Genomic DNA, 16,456 nt, shown 5'->3' on the forward strand with positions numbered 1-16,456 from the left:
AAAACGATGAAATTATACAAGAACACTGAAGCCAAAGTCAAGCTGTTGAACATGTCGCCTGCTTTCCTGATCCACATATGGCTTAATTCGCGAAACAAGGGCGGTACACTTAGGATGCTTTGATGAACAATTTACACAAATGCATTCTGCTCATGTAGCATGAATGATAGTTTTGCGCGAGGAACAGACCAAATTGTAAGCGAAAAAGGAATTAAATAATAATTTATGGTTATCAAATGGCACATCTTATGACTTTAAAAGACTTGGAATATAGTGCAAAAGACGTATGGACTACTTGAATGGTGTATGTCATTTTGGGGGTTTAGAACCACATGAGGGTGAGCAAGTGAAAACAGAATTTAAATTTATGGATGAACTATTCTTTAAAGCATCCAGACTCAAAAAGCTAAGGCTTCAGTAAGAAGAGCCTGTGGTCTCCCGGTAGCTGTGTGTGTGTGTCTGTTTGATCTCAAAGGATAAACTGAGAAATTCACTGGATTTTGTGAGTGAGTGTTTGTCAGGTTTGAGAGGTCGTTGTTCCCGGTCTGACAGCGATCAATACTGGCACAAAGATGGCCACAGGGTGTGCCTCAACTCGACTCGGCCACAAAAATCAATACCGGTTCCTCTATTGACAGCAAGACGCACACATCGACAGCAGACTCAGTGATGTAATGGAGAGGTAATATGGCCAATTTAAGACCACCAGGCCTGCTAAAGGGGTTACGATTTATCTGTCAGTGGCCTGCCTGTGGACAGGAACACAGGCTCCAATCTCTCAATGTCGCCTCTGCTCAATCTCTCAAATAGGTCTCCACACTGGACTCCAGCCTTTGGAGCCAGTAAAGGCTCATTGATTCTCAATACGATCCAATCTATCTGCGGCAGACACGTAGCTTTTTCCTTGAGATGTCCATCCTCATTCAAATTCTCTCTCATTTGAAACAACTGAGAAAATTGTTTTCATATTAAAAATTCAACTGAAGACATGTCAGAAAATATGAGGAAGAACGGACACTATAAATGATTCAGGAAATGGACTACGTAATAATTTAAAGGCACCTTATGAAATTGCTGTACCATGCTTCATCTCAAGGTAGATAGGCTACATCAATAGAGAGAGAAATAATAATATTAAATAATTATTTATATACAATATTATATTCCTGTGTTACAAAGTATAAGATACAATAATACACACATTTAACCATTGAATTTCCATACTTTCCAGTTCTTTTTGTCAAGTAAGTGTAAAATCTAAATGCAACAAAGCTAAAATACTCAAAATCCATTCAATTCAACTACAACCCCTTCCTACCAATAGTGTTCAACTTAAACAGAACACCATACTGTTAAAATTACATTTTTCTTTTACTGAGAGAAGAAATGCAGAGTGGTTGAGAACTGGGTTAGGACAATTACGGTTTACTTCAAGCTCGACTGACGCTTCTATCTCAGACTCCAGTGTGCTGATAGTACAAGATAGATGCAATTTAAATGAAATCGTATCTGTATTGACCCTTGAGACCGACTTCGCTTCTTTCCGCTCATGCAAAGGTGCTGCAAATGAATTAGACAAAGTGACTCTGCTCATGTGTGAACGGGGGATAGAAAAAGTGGAATTACAGAGGAAAAAGTTGGGTGTCTACATGGTAGATGTTTAAAGCAAGGTGTGTGTACTGACTAAATAGAAACAAGCCCACAGGGAGAGTGACCTTCTACCACAGTAGCTGCATTGATGCTGAACTACAAATCAAGTCAGTGCTTCAAGCCCAACAGCCAAATGATTCATGCTGAACACCAGCAGCTTCCCTAAAAACATAATGCAAGACGAAGTGTTAAAAAGGAACGAGTCACATAAATCTAGTCATAATTTCCCCAATACACACCTTGGCGGTGTCTCATCATTTTTTCTTCTATAGTGGCATACTAGCAATGCAATTATTATGCAGAGTGAAGAATAAAGACATTCACAGGGTATTGCCTTTGACAAAATGACGGATCATAATTTCTACGACAAATGCAACGCAGTGCATACATTTAGCTAAATTACGTGAGACCTGGACGCGAGGAGATTGCAGATAAGGCTCTTGGGATGCTGAGCGACTCGTGATGCAATATATCAAGCTTGATATCCCAGGAGTCACATTGCTGAATGTGTTCAACATGACATTAAACTGGCATTGTGTTTATTTACTGACATAAATATAATTACCTAAAGCCAAGCAGTCATCTAGATAAATGGGGTCAAGACTAAGGCCATGTAAGTGCAGCTGTATGATAAAGAGTGCAATGATAAATATTTTATACATTGTCACATGACCTTTTTTTTTTTTTGCATGTATAATCCAGCTATTGGTTTAAAAAAAATGAAAATCCAGTTTATTTATTTCAGAAGAGTTATTTTTAAATTTGAATCTGGCAGTCTGATCATGGAGATGTTTAAAATGCAGTCGATAGAGCTGTCCTGTTCATTTGTCTCACTGGAAATTAAAAAGTCAAGTGCATTACATTGTGGGATCCATTAATCAATACAGTGTCTTGCATACTGCACATTTTGGAAAAATGTAAATTTCACATTTTGAGCAAAGTACATGTGTTATACAGTATATTGCAACAATAACAACAGTATTTGTGGAACAATGCCAACGGTTTCTCTTACTATTTTTAAATGTAGTAGGAAATATTCAGTGTATACTGTACAGCATTTAAGTCGATACAGTCAAAAAGAGATATATTAAAATTGCAGCTTGCAGTTAATTAGTCATACATTGGAAATGGAAGGTGAAGAAGCAGTGCATTGTGGGATATAGTAATCCATACAGCATCAGCATACAAATGCCCATCCTTTTAAAGTCCGCATTAAATGAGATAAAAACCGTTCAAATGTGCATGGTGCACAGAAGACTCATTTGCATACTGCAGTATGCTATGGCAAACAAAGAGTAACTTATACTAATTAAACAAGCACAAGAAAGAAATTGTCGTCTCGTTCACTATAACGATTCCACTACAACAATTATTGCATCGTGTGTTGTCGTGAAGTTAAATGTACACAAACTTACGGTGCTAAAGTTGCGCGGTCCGCACAGTTGCCCTTGAAATCGACAATAAAGCAACATCTCCTCAAGCTGATGCCCCAGACGGTCCAATAACTGCCTCATGGAGGGCTGAGAGTCTCGAGGAGGAGGCAGGAAGTGGTTGAAGTCCAGTATGCGAGAGAAAGGTGACCAGGGAGGCTCATTATTAGTTCCGTCAACGTGCGATGTAAGTGCTTCTCGAACCGCGGGGGACACCTGCCAGTTTTTCCCGAAGAGTCCAAGCCAACGTCCCGCGCTGAAGATGTCCGGTTTCTTCATACGACGCGGCATTAAGATGTTCTGGTTGCAAATCGTCACGGCGGGAAATACAAGGCGTTTCGCATAAACCATATGCGCCTTGGTGTACACCGGCGATGAGAGCAAGTATCGGACCCGGTTAGAGGACCAAGTAAAAAGCAGCGCTAACGCCGTTAGAAACGCCAGCAGCCACGCGACTCTGCGCGGGTACGAGCCGCTCAGAAAGACATGTCTCAATCCGTGAAAGGTCGTGTGCTTCAAGAAAAGCTTGCCAGCTTCCTTTAGTGAACCTTCAGTGCGTTGTTTCGGTGCGGCGTCGCCTTGGCACATCTTGGAGTAGGTCTGAGTCCTTTGACGCGCAGTTTTACCTCAGAAGAGACCCGTTACACGCTCCAAAGCTCCCCAAAACGAATAAACATCGCGCGTTTCTGTTCCTGTGGCGTTTTATGTGGGGAACAAATCTGCAGCTTCATCAAAACTGGTTGAAGTACAGTGCTGTAGTAAATAAGGACGGTAAAATATTATTTCTCCAGATCCAGATTTCCTCTTAGGGAAGCGAAATATAGCCGGTGTAAAAGTCGCAACTGTTGCCAGGAACCCACACCTCGCCACATTTTCTTCGCGTCACGCACTCGTGCGGTCCTATGCCATACAGTAAATCTGTTATGCACTTTGAAGTTCAATTTTCATAAATTCAGTCGAAGTAATTCACTGGCTTGTGTTGGAACCGCTCGTTTCAGCAACAGCGCGAGCTTCATCCCCTCCCCGCGCTCTCAGCTCTGTTGCTTTGTGAGCGCGCTCATCCTCTGCTGCCTGTTACTTCACTGAACTTTCTTATTGCAGTGGTTAAATGTTCTTTTTCATTTTATTTGACGAAGACGCCTTGTTGTGCTAATTAACTGTAATAAACTATTTGAGTGATATATTTTGAGTGCAATAACATGTCAGATTAAAATGCCACATTTGTATCTAAATTTTGCTTATGCATCATACTGTTGATAAATGTTTATATATATATATATATATATATATATATATATATATATATATATATATATATATATATATATAACTATATATTTCAATTCAAATTTATCACTAGGTCATTCTGAAAAGAAACATGCATTCAAAATCTGAAATGGCACCTGGCAATTTTTTCCTTAAATGAGATCTGTGTGTACAGTGAGTGTGAAGTGTTTAAGCCAGCAGCTGCCAATCATCAAAAATAGCATTTATCATAATAACACTCATGTTGACATCAGCATATTCACAATAACATGGCGCTTTTTTTAACATCAAAATAAGGTTCAGTTTTTAATTGCTGGTTGTACAATGCATCATTCAGGCCAATAATTACACTCTCCATCCATTTTAGACTCTAAGTGGGCATGTCCTTAAGCTCGGGCTGTTAGTCAAGCAGGGAAAATGGGCATGGTGCCCGCAGGTCATGGCCCACTTACCTTAACAATGTGTTCAAAGTCAATAACCCCTTTTTTTTCATTGGCAGTGTCTGAGATGCCTCACAAAGGCTCTTGTCCAAATGTGTACATAACAGAGGACAGTATTGACCAGAATGCTGTGCCAAAATAAACCTGTAAACACCCGGATGTGTTCGGTCTTATCTGAAGCAAATGCTCGTGGGTGGATCTGTGGACATTCAAGCACTGTGTGTGTCCTTGTCGTCATCTAATCATCTGTTTTACTGAGAAAAAATACGCAAGGAGCTATGAATGTCACAAATAAATTACAGTGGAGGTGTTACGATTCACATTTGGCATTTAATTTCAAAGTCACATCAAATACGTGCCAAGAAGAGCTATTTAATGGTAAAGAGAACACTGTATAAAATAATTCTGTAGTTTTTACAAAATAGTTTTGGCAGCTGTAGTTGCCAGAATAATTTTGTAAAAAATACAGAAAAACTGTAAATACATTTACAGAAAAAAACTGTAAAAATGTACAGTATAAAACTGTAATTTACAAACAAGGAAATTTGAATGTGAACCAGTAAATTCAACAACATACGGTGCTATTAAAATCTGTTTTGCACCTTTAATATACTGACAACCACCATAATAATGCAGGTGGTAAAAGAGAAAGCCACATGAAGAATCAAAGCTCATCACAAGTAGCTTTGCCACAAGTAGAAGTATATGTAAGGTATAATCAACGGCTAGCTGTGCATTAAACGATTTGAATGCACGACGTGGAGGCGAAGAACCGCCCGAAGCGCAGCGACAAATGCCATGGTCATTTGCCAGCATTCACATATTAAAGATGTTAATAATATTTGCGCTGCAATATTTGACCGGAACGATAAAAATGACGGTTATTTTCAACTGTAACTGTATGTTACTATGGGTACCAATGTTTATAGGAAGCGCATTAATATAGAACGTGATTAAACTGACCTGGAACTACCTGTGCAGTTAAACGAATTTAATCAACACCTGCCAGCCAATCAGAATCGAGTATTCAGACAGACCATGGCATAAACTAATATATAGAAGGTGCACAGAGTCATTCATGCAAACACAAAACACCATCATGGTAACACACACGATACTTAAATAATGCAATAAACTTTCATTAAACAACAGAAGATGTAACAAAGCCCAAATGCACATAACCGATAACAAAAACTATTAAAAAACATGATTATTTAAACAAAATACTTTCAAATGTGGACTGTCATGCAGGGAATTCTGGGAATATCAGTTTACAGTTTTTGACTCTAAATTATACATTGATTTGTTATTTTTTACTTCTAAAAACTGTACAATTAACAGCATTTTACTGTAAAATTACATGAAATGTCTGGTTAGATCTTTTACAGTTTTTCACTGTATATAGTACGGGAACTTACTGTTAACCTATTAACAGTTTTTTTTCTGTAGCGTTTTTACAGTTAAAATTACACTTATTTTTTACAGTGAAGTTGAGGCTCACTAAACAATTAAAAAGTTATTTTCTGAGAGAGAGAGAGAGAGAGAGAGAGAGAGAGCGCAGATCATGATGTATGCTATCTTGAACGTTATTTTAACTGTAGTGACACACAACTTACATTTCTTGGGAAGGAGTAGAAGATTTGTTCTGGCACCAATAACAAGCACACTATTGCATTAAGTAACATTTTTGTATTATATGTGTATTCTTTTTAGGTTACTTGCATACTAATTTGTATTAATTATTTGTATTAGATTCACAATATATATTTTTATAATTAAAAATGTTATTTATTCATTTAAAATTTTGAATTATGTTTTTCAAAAAACACAGGGGAAATAATAAATTTGTGATAAACCAAACATGTTTGTGGCTTTCAGGGCTGAGGCAGAAGGAATAGTAATGATTTTTCAATCTTTTCATATTATGGAGGAGTGTGATGTTGGCATGGGACCCCAGTGGCTGTTCGTCACTGCACACCCACATGTTCAACAGTCACAGACGCATTTTTACAAGCGTCTTCAAAGAGGATGCGGCTCCGCTGTGGGGACAATCACAGGCTGAGCTACATCAACACCCAGATGAAGACGCAAATTAGTATTCGGCAAAACTTGGTCTGCAGCTCGCCGCCAAAGACCAATTTATTACAAACTCAGAATGAATTCAAGCATTTTTTTTTTTTTCGGAAAATAACTCCACGTGGTTTGCTGCTATGGAGAAACGATGTATTATTTTTGATGCTGAAGGGGGCTAAAAGATTGGAAAACATTTCATCATATTGGTGAGGATTGAAAAATATCTAAAAGGGTGTGTGCAAATTTCTAAAGATGTTTTATATATATATATATATATATATATTCACAGCCTCTTAAATGGACATGCACTGCTCTTTTGTATGAAAGGGTGATGCATCTCCTTTTGGCCTGAAATAAAAAGCAATGCTTTCAATTGAGTATAAAATGGTTCAGTGCTCTAAGGCCCAAAGTGAACCCTCTATAATGGTTGAAAGGCAACCAAATGACCCAAAAGAGTTGCATTCTTTACACAACATTACACTGAGATGCAAAAAAAAAAAAAAAAAAAGGTATTTTAACACTGAAAACAACAAGAGAAGGTCTGTCTTGGTATAAATCACATTAAAAACTCTAGCCTACATTGCGGAAACTGCATGTTCAAAGTAATGCCAATCAAGCTATTAATCTTCTAGCTGAGTGATAGTCAACTCCAGCAGATGGCCTGTGGTTTTAGGAAGAGACTCGAAGAGCAAAACCATGACAGAGCCACAACTGAGATTGCATTTTATGGGGAAAATCGTTTGCAGCCCAAAATAGCCTTGATGGGGTCTGGAGTGGTTTATTTCACGGTGAACAAAGGGAAAACAGAAAGCACAACAGCAATACAACTCCTTCCATTTGGAATGAAATGGCAAACATTACAACGATAGCTCATTGATTTCTCCAGCGAAAGTAAGGCACTCCTTGTCTAAATGAAAGACACTGTATTTCTTGAGGGAAATTGAATTTGATGAAGTTTGATTTCTTCGTCTTTTGAAATGCGACTTAAATTTTCCATCCCACAATGGAGTCTGTTCAAGTTTGTTTTTCACTGACTTCAGTCTTTCATAAATTCCTAACAAACGAGTCAATAGTTGTCATACTGTAAAAATACAGAACTAAAAAATTGAGGGATAGCAGTTTGATGAGAAAGAGTTCATATTGAATTTCGATGGAATATTTGGTCAATCTGATCCCAAATTCAGATACCTTTGAAATCTCATCCTAATCTCTACTTATTCATTATTATATAGGCCTATTGTAAGAATAACTTTTCATGAAATTAAAATGCTGTCTATGAGAAGTTACTGAGATTTTAAAGAGATCCCATTTACAAATTAACCAAGTAAATTACAGATTTAAATAGCAGATTCAGGCAAAAACTGTAAACTAGTATCACAGCTGGTCCCGCTCTTATTTAACGTTCTGCATACCAAACCCAGTCCTCAGTAACCCTCTAGTGTATGCTGTAGTGATCTGGAAAGCTGCCTATATCAGCACCCAGGCTGATGCCAAATGTCCTCTGCAGAGACTCTGCAGCTGTGGACGGAGACGACTCTCACATGCGATAAAAGAGACAATTTAGTTCAGATGATGGCAGAGGAGCTTCAGTTTTACGGAAAGAATGGTGAACGAGAGGAGAAAGACAATGAAGGAAAAGAAATAAAATACTAGACAATGCAGCAGTGGATGAGAGGACAGAATAAATCATGGACATAAACAGAAAACATGAGCGAGAGAGAGAGTGGCTGTTTCTCTAAACCTAATGAGCTGCACTGTAATGTTTATCAGGAAACCTAAAGACTGTGATTCATATCTAAATTTATTTAATCAGGGGAATGAATGGCTATGACATTTCAATCAAGAGAACAAATACAAGAGAAATGATGATCAAAGCATGCCAGTTCAGAAAGATACAGTTTGAAACAGGAAATAAGATGTTTGATTCAAGAGAGAGCACATTCACATCAGGAGAAACAATATTTTAAGACGTTAAAATAGAGAAAACATTGAAAGAAAAAAATATGTTCATGATATTTGAGTCAGGAGATAGAAATTGTATAAGTATGTTTAAAACGTTCATAGTGAAATAACATTGGAAAAGGCTCTAATAAACAGAGATAATGATCAAATGGCTGAATTCGGAGAAAATAACATTCAAAACTGCTGAAGAAAAGAAAGAATGTTCAAGATTGTGAGCTTGAAAGAATGCAAAATTGGAGACATTGAAAATGTTCTAATTGAGGGAAACTGATCATACGACTTGAATTCAGAGAAAAATAGTTTGAAATGCTTAAAACAGGAGAAAAAAAAAATCTGAATAAATAGAATGTTCAAAACCTTTGAAATGAAAGGCAGAATATTCAAATTCTATAACTGAAAGGACATTCAAAACGTCTGATTTACAGAGAAAGGATTTTTAACACGTCTGAACAGAGAAAGACTGAATGTTCAAAACAATGACAGAAATTGCTTGAAACATTCAAAACAAGAGAAATAATGTTCAAGTAGAGTACAAAAACTGCACAAATTGGTGTCTAACTAGGTTAGGATGATTATGGTGAGTGCAATATCAAAAAATATGTCTGGAGAAGTATCTGACAAACTTCTGAAGCAATCTAACATTTTGAAAGGAACCCAAAATTAGGGATGCATATATAATCCCCAAAACTCATAAAACTGAAAAGTTCCAAAAAAGCCAAGGCTGGAAAGAAACAAGGAAAAAGCATCACTGGGCGAATCTGTGTGTTAGTGAGGCGCTTCTGATGAATGTTTCTCAGACGGCTTGAACTGAACCCATCCGCACGGGTCAGCTGCTCTTGACTCACTGCCGATATGAATCTTGCTCACATGACCAACTTTAAAAAAGAGCAACAATAACTCATGTATGAGTATAGAAACATCTCCAGAAACAATCTCCGCAATAAATAACACTGTCACTCTCCCAGAATTCCCTGAGAGCCTCTTAAAGATAAACAGCTGCTTCTAACACAGATCTGCGTCAACCTCGCTACAGGTCAGAATTCCCAGCAGTCCGTGTTGTTAGTTTTTCAGAGCAGCGGGACATCAAAGTCTTGCCCCCAGATGCAGTATCTCAGTCGGTGCTATGCTTACATTTAAACTCAATTTTATTTTTAGAGTTTTTCACCTCAGGTGACCGTGAACATCAGTAATTTCTGCTGTCTTCTCTTGTGCCCCATGAGGAGTTATTTAAGTTCGTTTGATCTCAAAATTGTCTTTGAATTAAGACTATGTAATGAGGTCTAATTCATTTCCAAAGTCACACCGAAGGTTGCCGAGGTCTGTTACAGCGAGGCGAACAATAATAGAAATGAAGCTCATGTCAGACTTTGAAGTTAAAACAAAAAAACATATTTCATCAAAAATAAATGACTAAATTAGAAGGTTTTGTAGACATAGCTTTATAGTATTCACAATGGATGAACTTCAAGCCTTAAACAAGTATCAACTCAACATGAATGATCATATTAAAAGAGGATCGTTCACTGTTGTTGCTCACAAGGACACAGATTAGCTTTACAGATGCAGATTAAAAATATAACGGTGAATGAAATAATGTTTCAAGGTCATATTTCAGCAAAAAATAAAAAATAAAGAAAAAAATACGACGACATTTTGCTTCAAGACTACAATTATTTAGTCTTGATTTATAGATCCAATGTTGTCTATATAAACTATAATTTCTTGCTTTCCTCTTTTGATTTTAGTAGAAATGAGCCACACACGTTCTTGACAGAAATTGTGGGATTCACCCATCAACACAAACCAGCCGAACTCATCTAGGAAGCTGTACTTCTCTTTCCACCTGTCTGCAACACGGCCAATCTGTCCAAGGTCTATTAATATGGCTCCAGGTACACCCAGTCTGTGTGTGCGTGTGCGTGCGTGTGTGTGTGTGGAGGGAAAGCGGATAACAGCAGTTGTCAGACACATACAGAGCAAGAGTAATGAGACAGGACGTGTCGACTTCACCCTGCAGGAAACACACACTTGTGTGTGTGTGTGTGTGGCTGATAGACTTCAACACCTGCTTGACCTCATATCTGAATCACTTCGGTCACTGATCCTATTCACTTCCAACCAACAGCCCTTTGAATTTAATTTCACTCCAGCATTTTACTGAAAACTTTTTCTTTTTTCTTTTTCCCTCCAGAATGTCTGCTACACTACACAGCTGAGATCAACAAATAGAATCATGGTAACTCTTTAATATAGGGACCAATTCTCACTGTTAACTAGCTGCTTATTTGCATGTCTATTATTAACATATTGGCTGTTTAGTAGTACTTATAAAGCATATTCTGCATGACCATATTCTACATCCATAATCCTACCCAATACCTTAACTTAACAAATACCTTACTAACCAAACTATTAATAAGCAGCATAATTAGGAGTTTATTGAGACAAAAGTCATAGTTAATGGTAACCAGAATCATTTTAAAACAGTGATACAAACAGATCAGCCAGTGGTTAATGAGTCAGGCTTGAACTTCTTAAATAACTGAATGTAGTAAAAAATTATATATATATATATATATAGTTCTTCACGGCCCTTCACAGAGTAAATTACAACATAGTACACAAAATGAAAATAAAACAAACAAGTACACTATATAAATGAACAAACATCACATGAATAAAAAATAAAAAAAATCAATAAATCAACATACATACCCTAACTAATGATACAAAAGTCTAATTCAGCACAATAAATGGACTAAATTTATATGAAAATGTGGCAAGTTCCAGTTATTTCACCGACAAACAATCAAGTTTCTTTACTACTCAAAAAACCTGCAAAAATGTCTCAAAAGAGCTACAAAACTTCTATAAATCAATACTTTGTCAAATGACAAGTTCTTCTTCTATTGCTCATTACATCGTTCTGGTTCTCCTAGCTGATTCATATCTTGCAACTTGTGCACTGAGATCTCAGAAAGGCAATTTTGTGTGTGTTTTTCCATTTCTGTGGAAAGCAATACACATCAGAAAACATTACTTCAACACAACCCTTAAGCAAGTACACAAGTTAGGAAAACACATCTATACATGTAGACACGCTTTTTTGGCTTTTAACATATAATCAGACACCTGAAATCACTCAGATACTACAATTCAAGCCTCTCTGGCTCTCTACAATTGATTTGAGCTGCAGATCTGAGTTTATCTGCCTCAGTTAGGAGAGGGTGAACCGTAATGCAGTCAAGTGTGAATCACTTCAAAGGTGAGTCTAAAAAACATGAAAGCTTTCACATCCTCAACCCAAACGCCACAAATCCTACCTTTTCAGATGGCTGCTGGATATTCTTTACTCAATATGATGGATGAAAACATTAAGAAGCCATTAGAGATTAAGTAACGAGCCAATTAGCCATGATAAGTGCTTATTGGCACATTTCGGTGTCAGGTGGGGCGCATGTGTCAAGCTCTCCTAATTAGAGACATTTATGGGATTTTCACCCTCTTTACCCCATTTCACTTTTCATTTTTAGAGCCCATTTTTTTTACTTTTCAATATTTTAAAATCTCTGATAGCACTCAGGTTCCAAATAAGGTAATACACTACAGACACAACCAATGTTTTTCTGGTCCATTTTGAGATTTTGGACTATTTTGCTCCCATAACATGTCTTCTGTCAGACTAATGGAAAAAACAACCAAAATAGACATTTAAGTGCTTATATTGTTACACTTTGTCTGTTTGCATCGGTGGATTTCATATACAGTACAAATCACCCTCTTCACACTATTTCACTTATCATTTTTAGAGCCCATTTTCTACTTTGCAATATTTTGGCCCATATTTTAAAAGTGGTGTGCCGAATCTCTAGATTGAATCTCATCAAGTTAGTGTTTTTAAACATTTTACATTTATTCCAAAATAATAACTCAAGGCAGTAACAATTTAAACAATATATTTTATTTGTGAACTTTGAATTTTTCGGATCATCAAAGCTCTGTAAATATTGGTCACAGACACAAAGCTTCACCTTAAATTTCACCAAGCTGATTACTCCCACAGATCATGTTCTCAGGCTATTTCAAGTCTTAATTTGACATAATGAAGTGGTTATATCTAAGTGTGTTTTTTTGTTTACAATTAGTCTTCCCATTGCTGCCATTATATTGTTTATTCAGACTGATTCACAAACGCGGAATGCGCACAAACACAAGAGGCTTTATGGAATGAACCAACCACAACCATTGCCTCCTCTCTCGTGACTTCCCTCATTCATTCTCAATTACCCCCCACCAAACTCACCGCATACTTAAGGGGGTCTGTTCAAACTCAATGGGCTCAGGGGAGGCGAGAGAGATGTGGACACCTGCTGTAACTTTACCAGCTAGTGTCGCTGTTGGACAATGTTTTTTTTTGGAAAAACAAGTGATTTATACACTTTTTAATGACACATTTTGTAATATTTGCGTTGTTTTATTTTTCTACTATATTTATTTTTTTTCTCATCCAATTTTTTGAGGAGGCTCTGCCTCATAGGAAATGCCCCTGCTCAGACAGCACTCAAGTTCCAATTAAAGCAAGACACTGCAGGCAAACCTTTGTTTTTCTGGTCAATTTTAAGATTTTGTGCTCCATAATTTGTCTTCTTTCACACTAGTAAAAAAAGAAACCATCCAAAATAACCATTTAAGCTTATATTTCCAATTATAATACATATCTTCAAAATTACTTTTTTCCCCTCCACATCGGTAACACTTACATACACCAAATATTACAGTTTTATTCCCATCTACATTCAGAAGAATTTTACAGAAGTGCTTGTTCATATCATTTGCCTGATTTATGTTTTGACAAAAAATGATATCCAAACTCCTTTAACTGTAATAGGTAAACAAAATCACACAAGTTTTGAATTTTGAATCTAGCTTTATCTAAAGATTTCTGTTCTGGAAATGTATGCACATTAGGGCATATTGGATCGTTTGCATATATTTCAGAAGACTTATAATACAAAAGTTGTTGTAACACCGTGATTAATCAACTGGGAAAAGTATGATGATATCTAAAAAAAATAAATTCACTTTTCACCTGTAGTGTTTTGCCTTAAATGACTAATAATGCCTTATGAACACTTAATTGAGATATGGATATGAATAGGATCTCTAACGAACATCTGGCAGCATCTGATTGTCACTGGAGAACTTTCTCACGCATTTACAAACCCCTGAAGGATGTCATAGCAGGCTGTGTGTAGGTTAATTGTTGATTGTCTTGGAGATAATGCAGCACATCCATCACTGAAATAAGTCATCCGGTGTCCCTGCTTTCCCTCATGGCAGGTATGAAAACACGCTGTAAATCAAAGCTCTCAGTGGCGTCTGCACACACACGTGGGAGTGCCGTCATTAACAGAGGAATACTTATCAGTTTTCTAAGATGCACATCTCGCTCAAGACCCTGAGAACACAATGACACGCTTTCAGTGCGTTGCCGTTGGCGATGGAGATCATCTGTACACCTCCGGCTTTACCGAGGTAAACAAAGCTGAGGTGCATTCATCACAGAACTATTCTGAACAAGATGAGCGTGGGCATTAAACTCGCAGAAAGGTACTTCGTACAGATTGTTTTTGTGCTGCAGACTGACTGTATGAATTTTCGACTCGTCTGAACCACATTTTGTTGCACTTGAACTTTCAAATATCTCGTGAAAATACCAAGGAAGAGCACCTAAAAAGACCAAAATCTATCTTCTATAAATCACTGAGCAGCAAAAAGAAAGTCTTCATTTTCATTGCCTGTTTTGTCACACACCAAGAAATGGTGTTTGGAAACCATTGTGATTGTACAATATAATATTTTTTTGAAAGTATACCGATATTTAATAAGAAATAATGTGGGTGTGATGATATATTCAGGAGGAATTGATTGGATGGAGATATATTTAATAAAGAAATATCAATATTCATATTAAACTTACATGGTGTACTAGACATGAACTAGACATAAAAAAAGTTGTTAGTGAAAGTTGTTTTAGAGAGTTACTACAAAAGTTTTTACAACAAACATAATTTTTCATTACAATGAAATGCAGTAGGGAATCAGGCAATATAAAACCAGAAATAATATTAAGAAAGTAAATAGAGTCATTTCATATAGACTTCAATATGCTGTCAACTTCCAAATTCAATCCCCATCCAATAATAAAGTGTTTTTTCTGTGGCGGTCTTGAGCCAATGTGCTGCTTTAAATCCGTTTTATTGGGCTGCACAAGCTTATATTCATAAAACAAATGAACTTGATTTTCCCTTTTGTAACTGTGCATGCACTGTTGTGATGAAGTTCAGCACTCAATGGACTGAGATTCTTTTTTTTTTTTGTGTTATGGCACCTTCTAGTGTTCAGAAAGCAACAGTGAAATCTGGTGCATTAAGAAAACCTCAGACACATTAAAAGAGACTCATGATCAGTAAACTGTAAAATTACAGAAAGTCATTTGTAGTTTCCATTAGTTCAGTCATTTGCAATGTTTACCGAAGCGTCACTATCACTATTGCTCAAATAAGGAGAGTGGTTTAAACAAACCAATAATCCTAAATATAAAGTTTTGACATGCAACTTGTCTTGCACCTAGCAACCATCTATAACACCCTAGCAATGCACAGCAACAATCTTTGTAACCACCCTGAACACCCGCACCTGGAAACCACCCAGAACATCTTAGCAACCACAAAGCAACACTTGGGAGACACTTTTAGAACTGGGAAATACCCTTGCAACCCCTAAATATTATGTATTACATATGTAATAGAAATGTTTTTCAACTGCACACAACCTTTTTAAATAATAAAGGCTAATTATTATTTCGCATGAAATATCGCTATGTAGCATTAATTCAATGAATCTGGAAATAATGCAGTTAACAATTTTTTTTTTTTTTTTGGTTTTAAATTGATCAATAATCTAATTTTATTCATGATGTCTTTAAAGGAAGAATTTTACAAGTCTAGACACACGCCAACAAAGCCTTCGTTCAAATGCTGGAACCTTTCAGTGCGATCGCTGTCATCATTGTTAAATGGCTGTGCAATGAATTAGCATTTCACAGAGCGCTGCGTAAGCGTTTCTGAGGGTTATGAAGGGAACAGATCCAGGGATGGAGAGAAGCTGGTGTGAAATGTGTTTTCTGGCCTTGTTAATATTAGATGAGCTGCTGTCATCAGCACCGATCCTCCGATAAACCATGAAGATCAAGCTGAGATTATACAGTCAAGGTCAAATTAAACACTAGCACACACTTATAAGACACCAAATACAGCATCAGATAAAGTATAGACCCTGCACACTTTTTTGTCTGTAAGAGTCTTAAATGACCCACTTATTGATTCCACATCTCTAATTAACTGCATTTCACTCAGTAGTTATTTCTTTAACTAGCCTAATTAAGCAGATTAGACAAAAGTAATATGCTTAGACAGTGTTTGGCAAAAGAAATCTCTTCAATCATCAAGAGTCTCTTCAATGCAAGTCCATTTTATTGTTTGCCAGGCGAAAATATTAAATCTGATCAAATCTGAAAATGGCTAAGTGCTAGCACAGCTCTTAAGGCTAGTTCACAGCAAGAACTATAACTAT

General features: G+C 36.8%; 1 protein-coding gene across 6 annotated transcripts in view; it reads right to left on the reverse strand.

Moving 5' to 3' along the window:
• asic1b (acid-sensing (proton-gated) ion channel 1b) overlaps positions 1 to 16,456 on the reverse strand; it is a 186,269-nt gene that overhangs the window by 32,096 nt on the left and 137,717 nt on the right. For 2 of the 6 annotated variants that reach the window (XM_058761150.1, XM_058761152.1), the window contains exon 1: positions 3,066 to 4,102. The exons of 3 other annotated variants lie outside the window; for them this stretch is intronic. In XM_058761150.1, the coding sequence (XP_058617133.1) occupies positions 3,066 to 3,668 (603 nt within the window). In that variant the 5' untranslated portion in view covers positions 3,669 to 4,102. Of the gene's footprint in view, positions 1 to 3,065; positions 4,103 to 12,144; positions 12,169 to 16,456 lie in introns of those variants that run through there. One more of the 6 variants, XM_058761154.1, reaches the window with a different exon arrangement.

Source organism: Onychostoma macrolepis, chromosome 22 (genome assembly GCF_012432095.1).
Source record: "Onychostoma macrolepis isolate SWU-2019 chromosome 22, ASM1243209v1, whole genome shotgun sequence".
Lineage (NCBI taxonomy): Eukaryota > Metazoa > Chordata > Actinopteri > Cypriniformes > Cyprinidae > Onychostoma > Onychostoma macrolepis.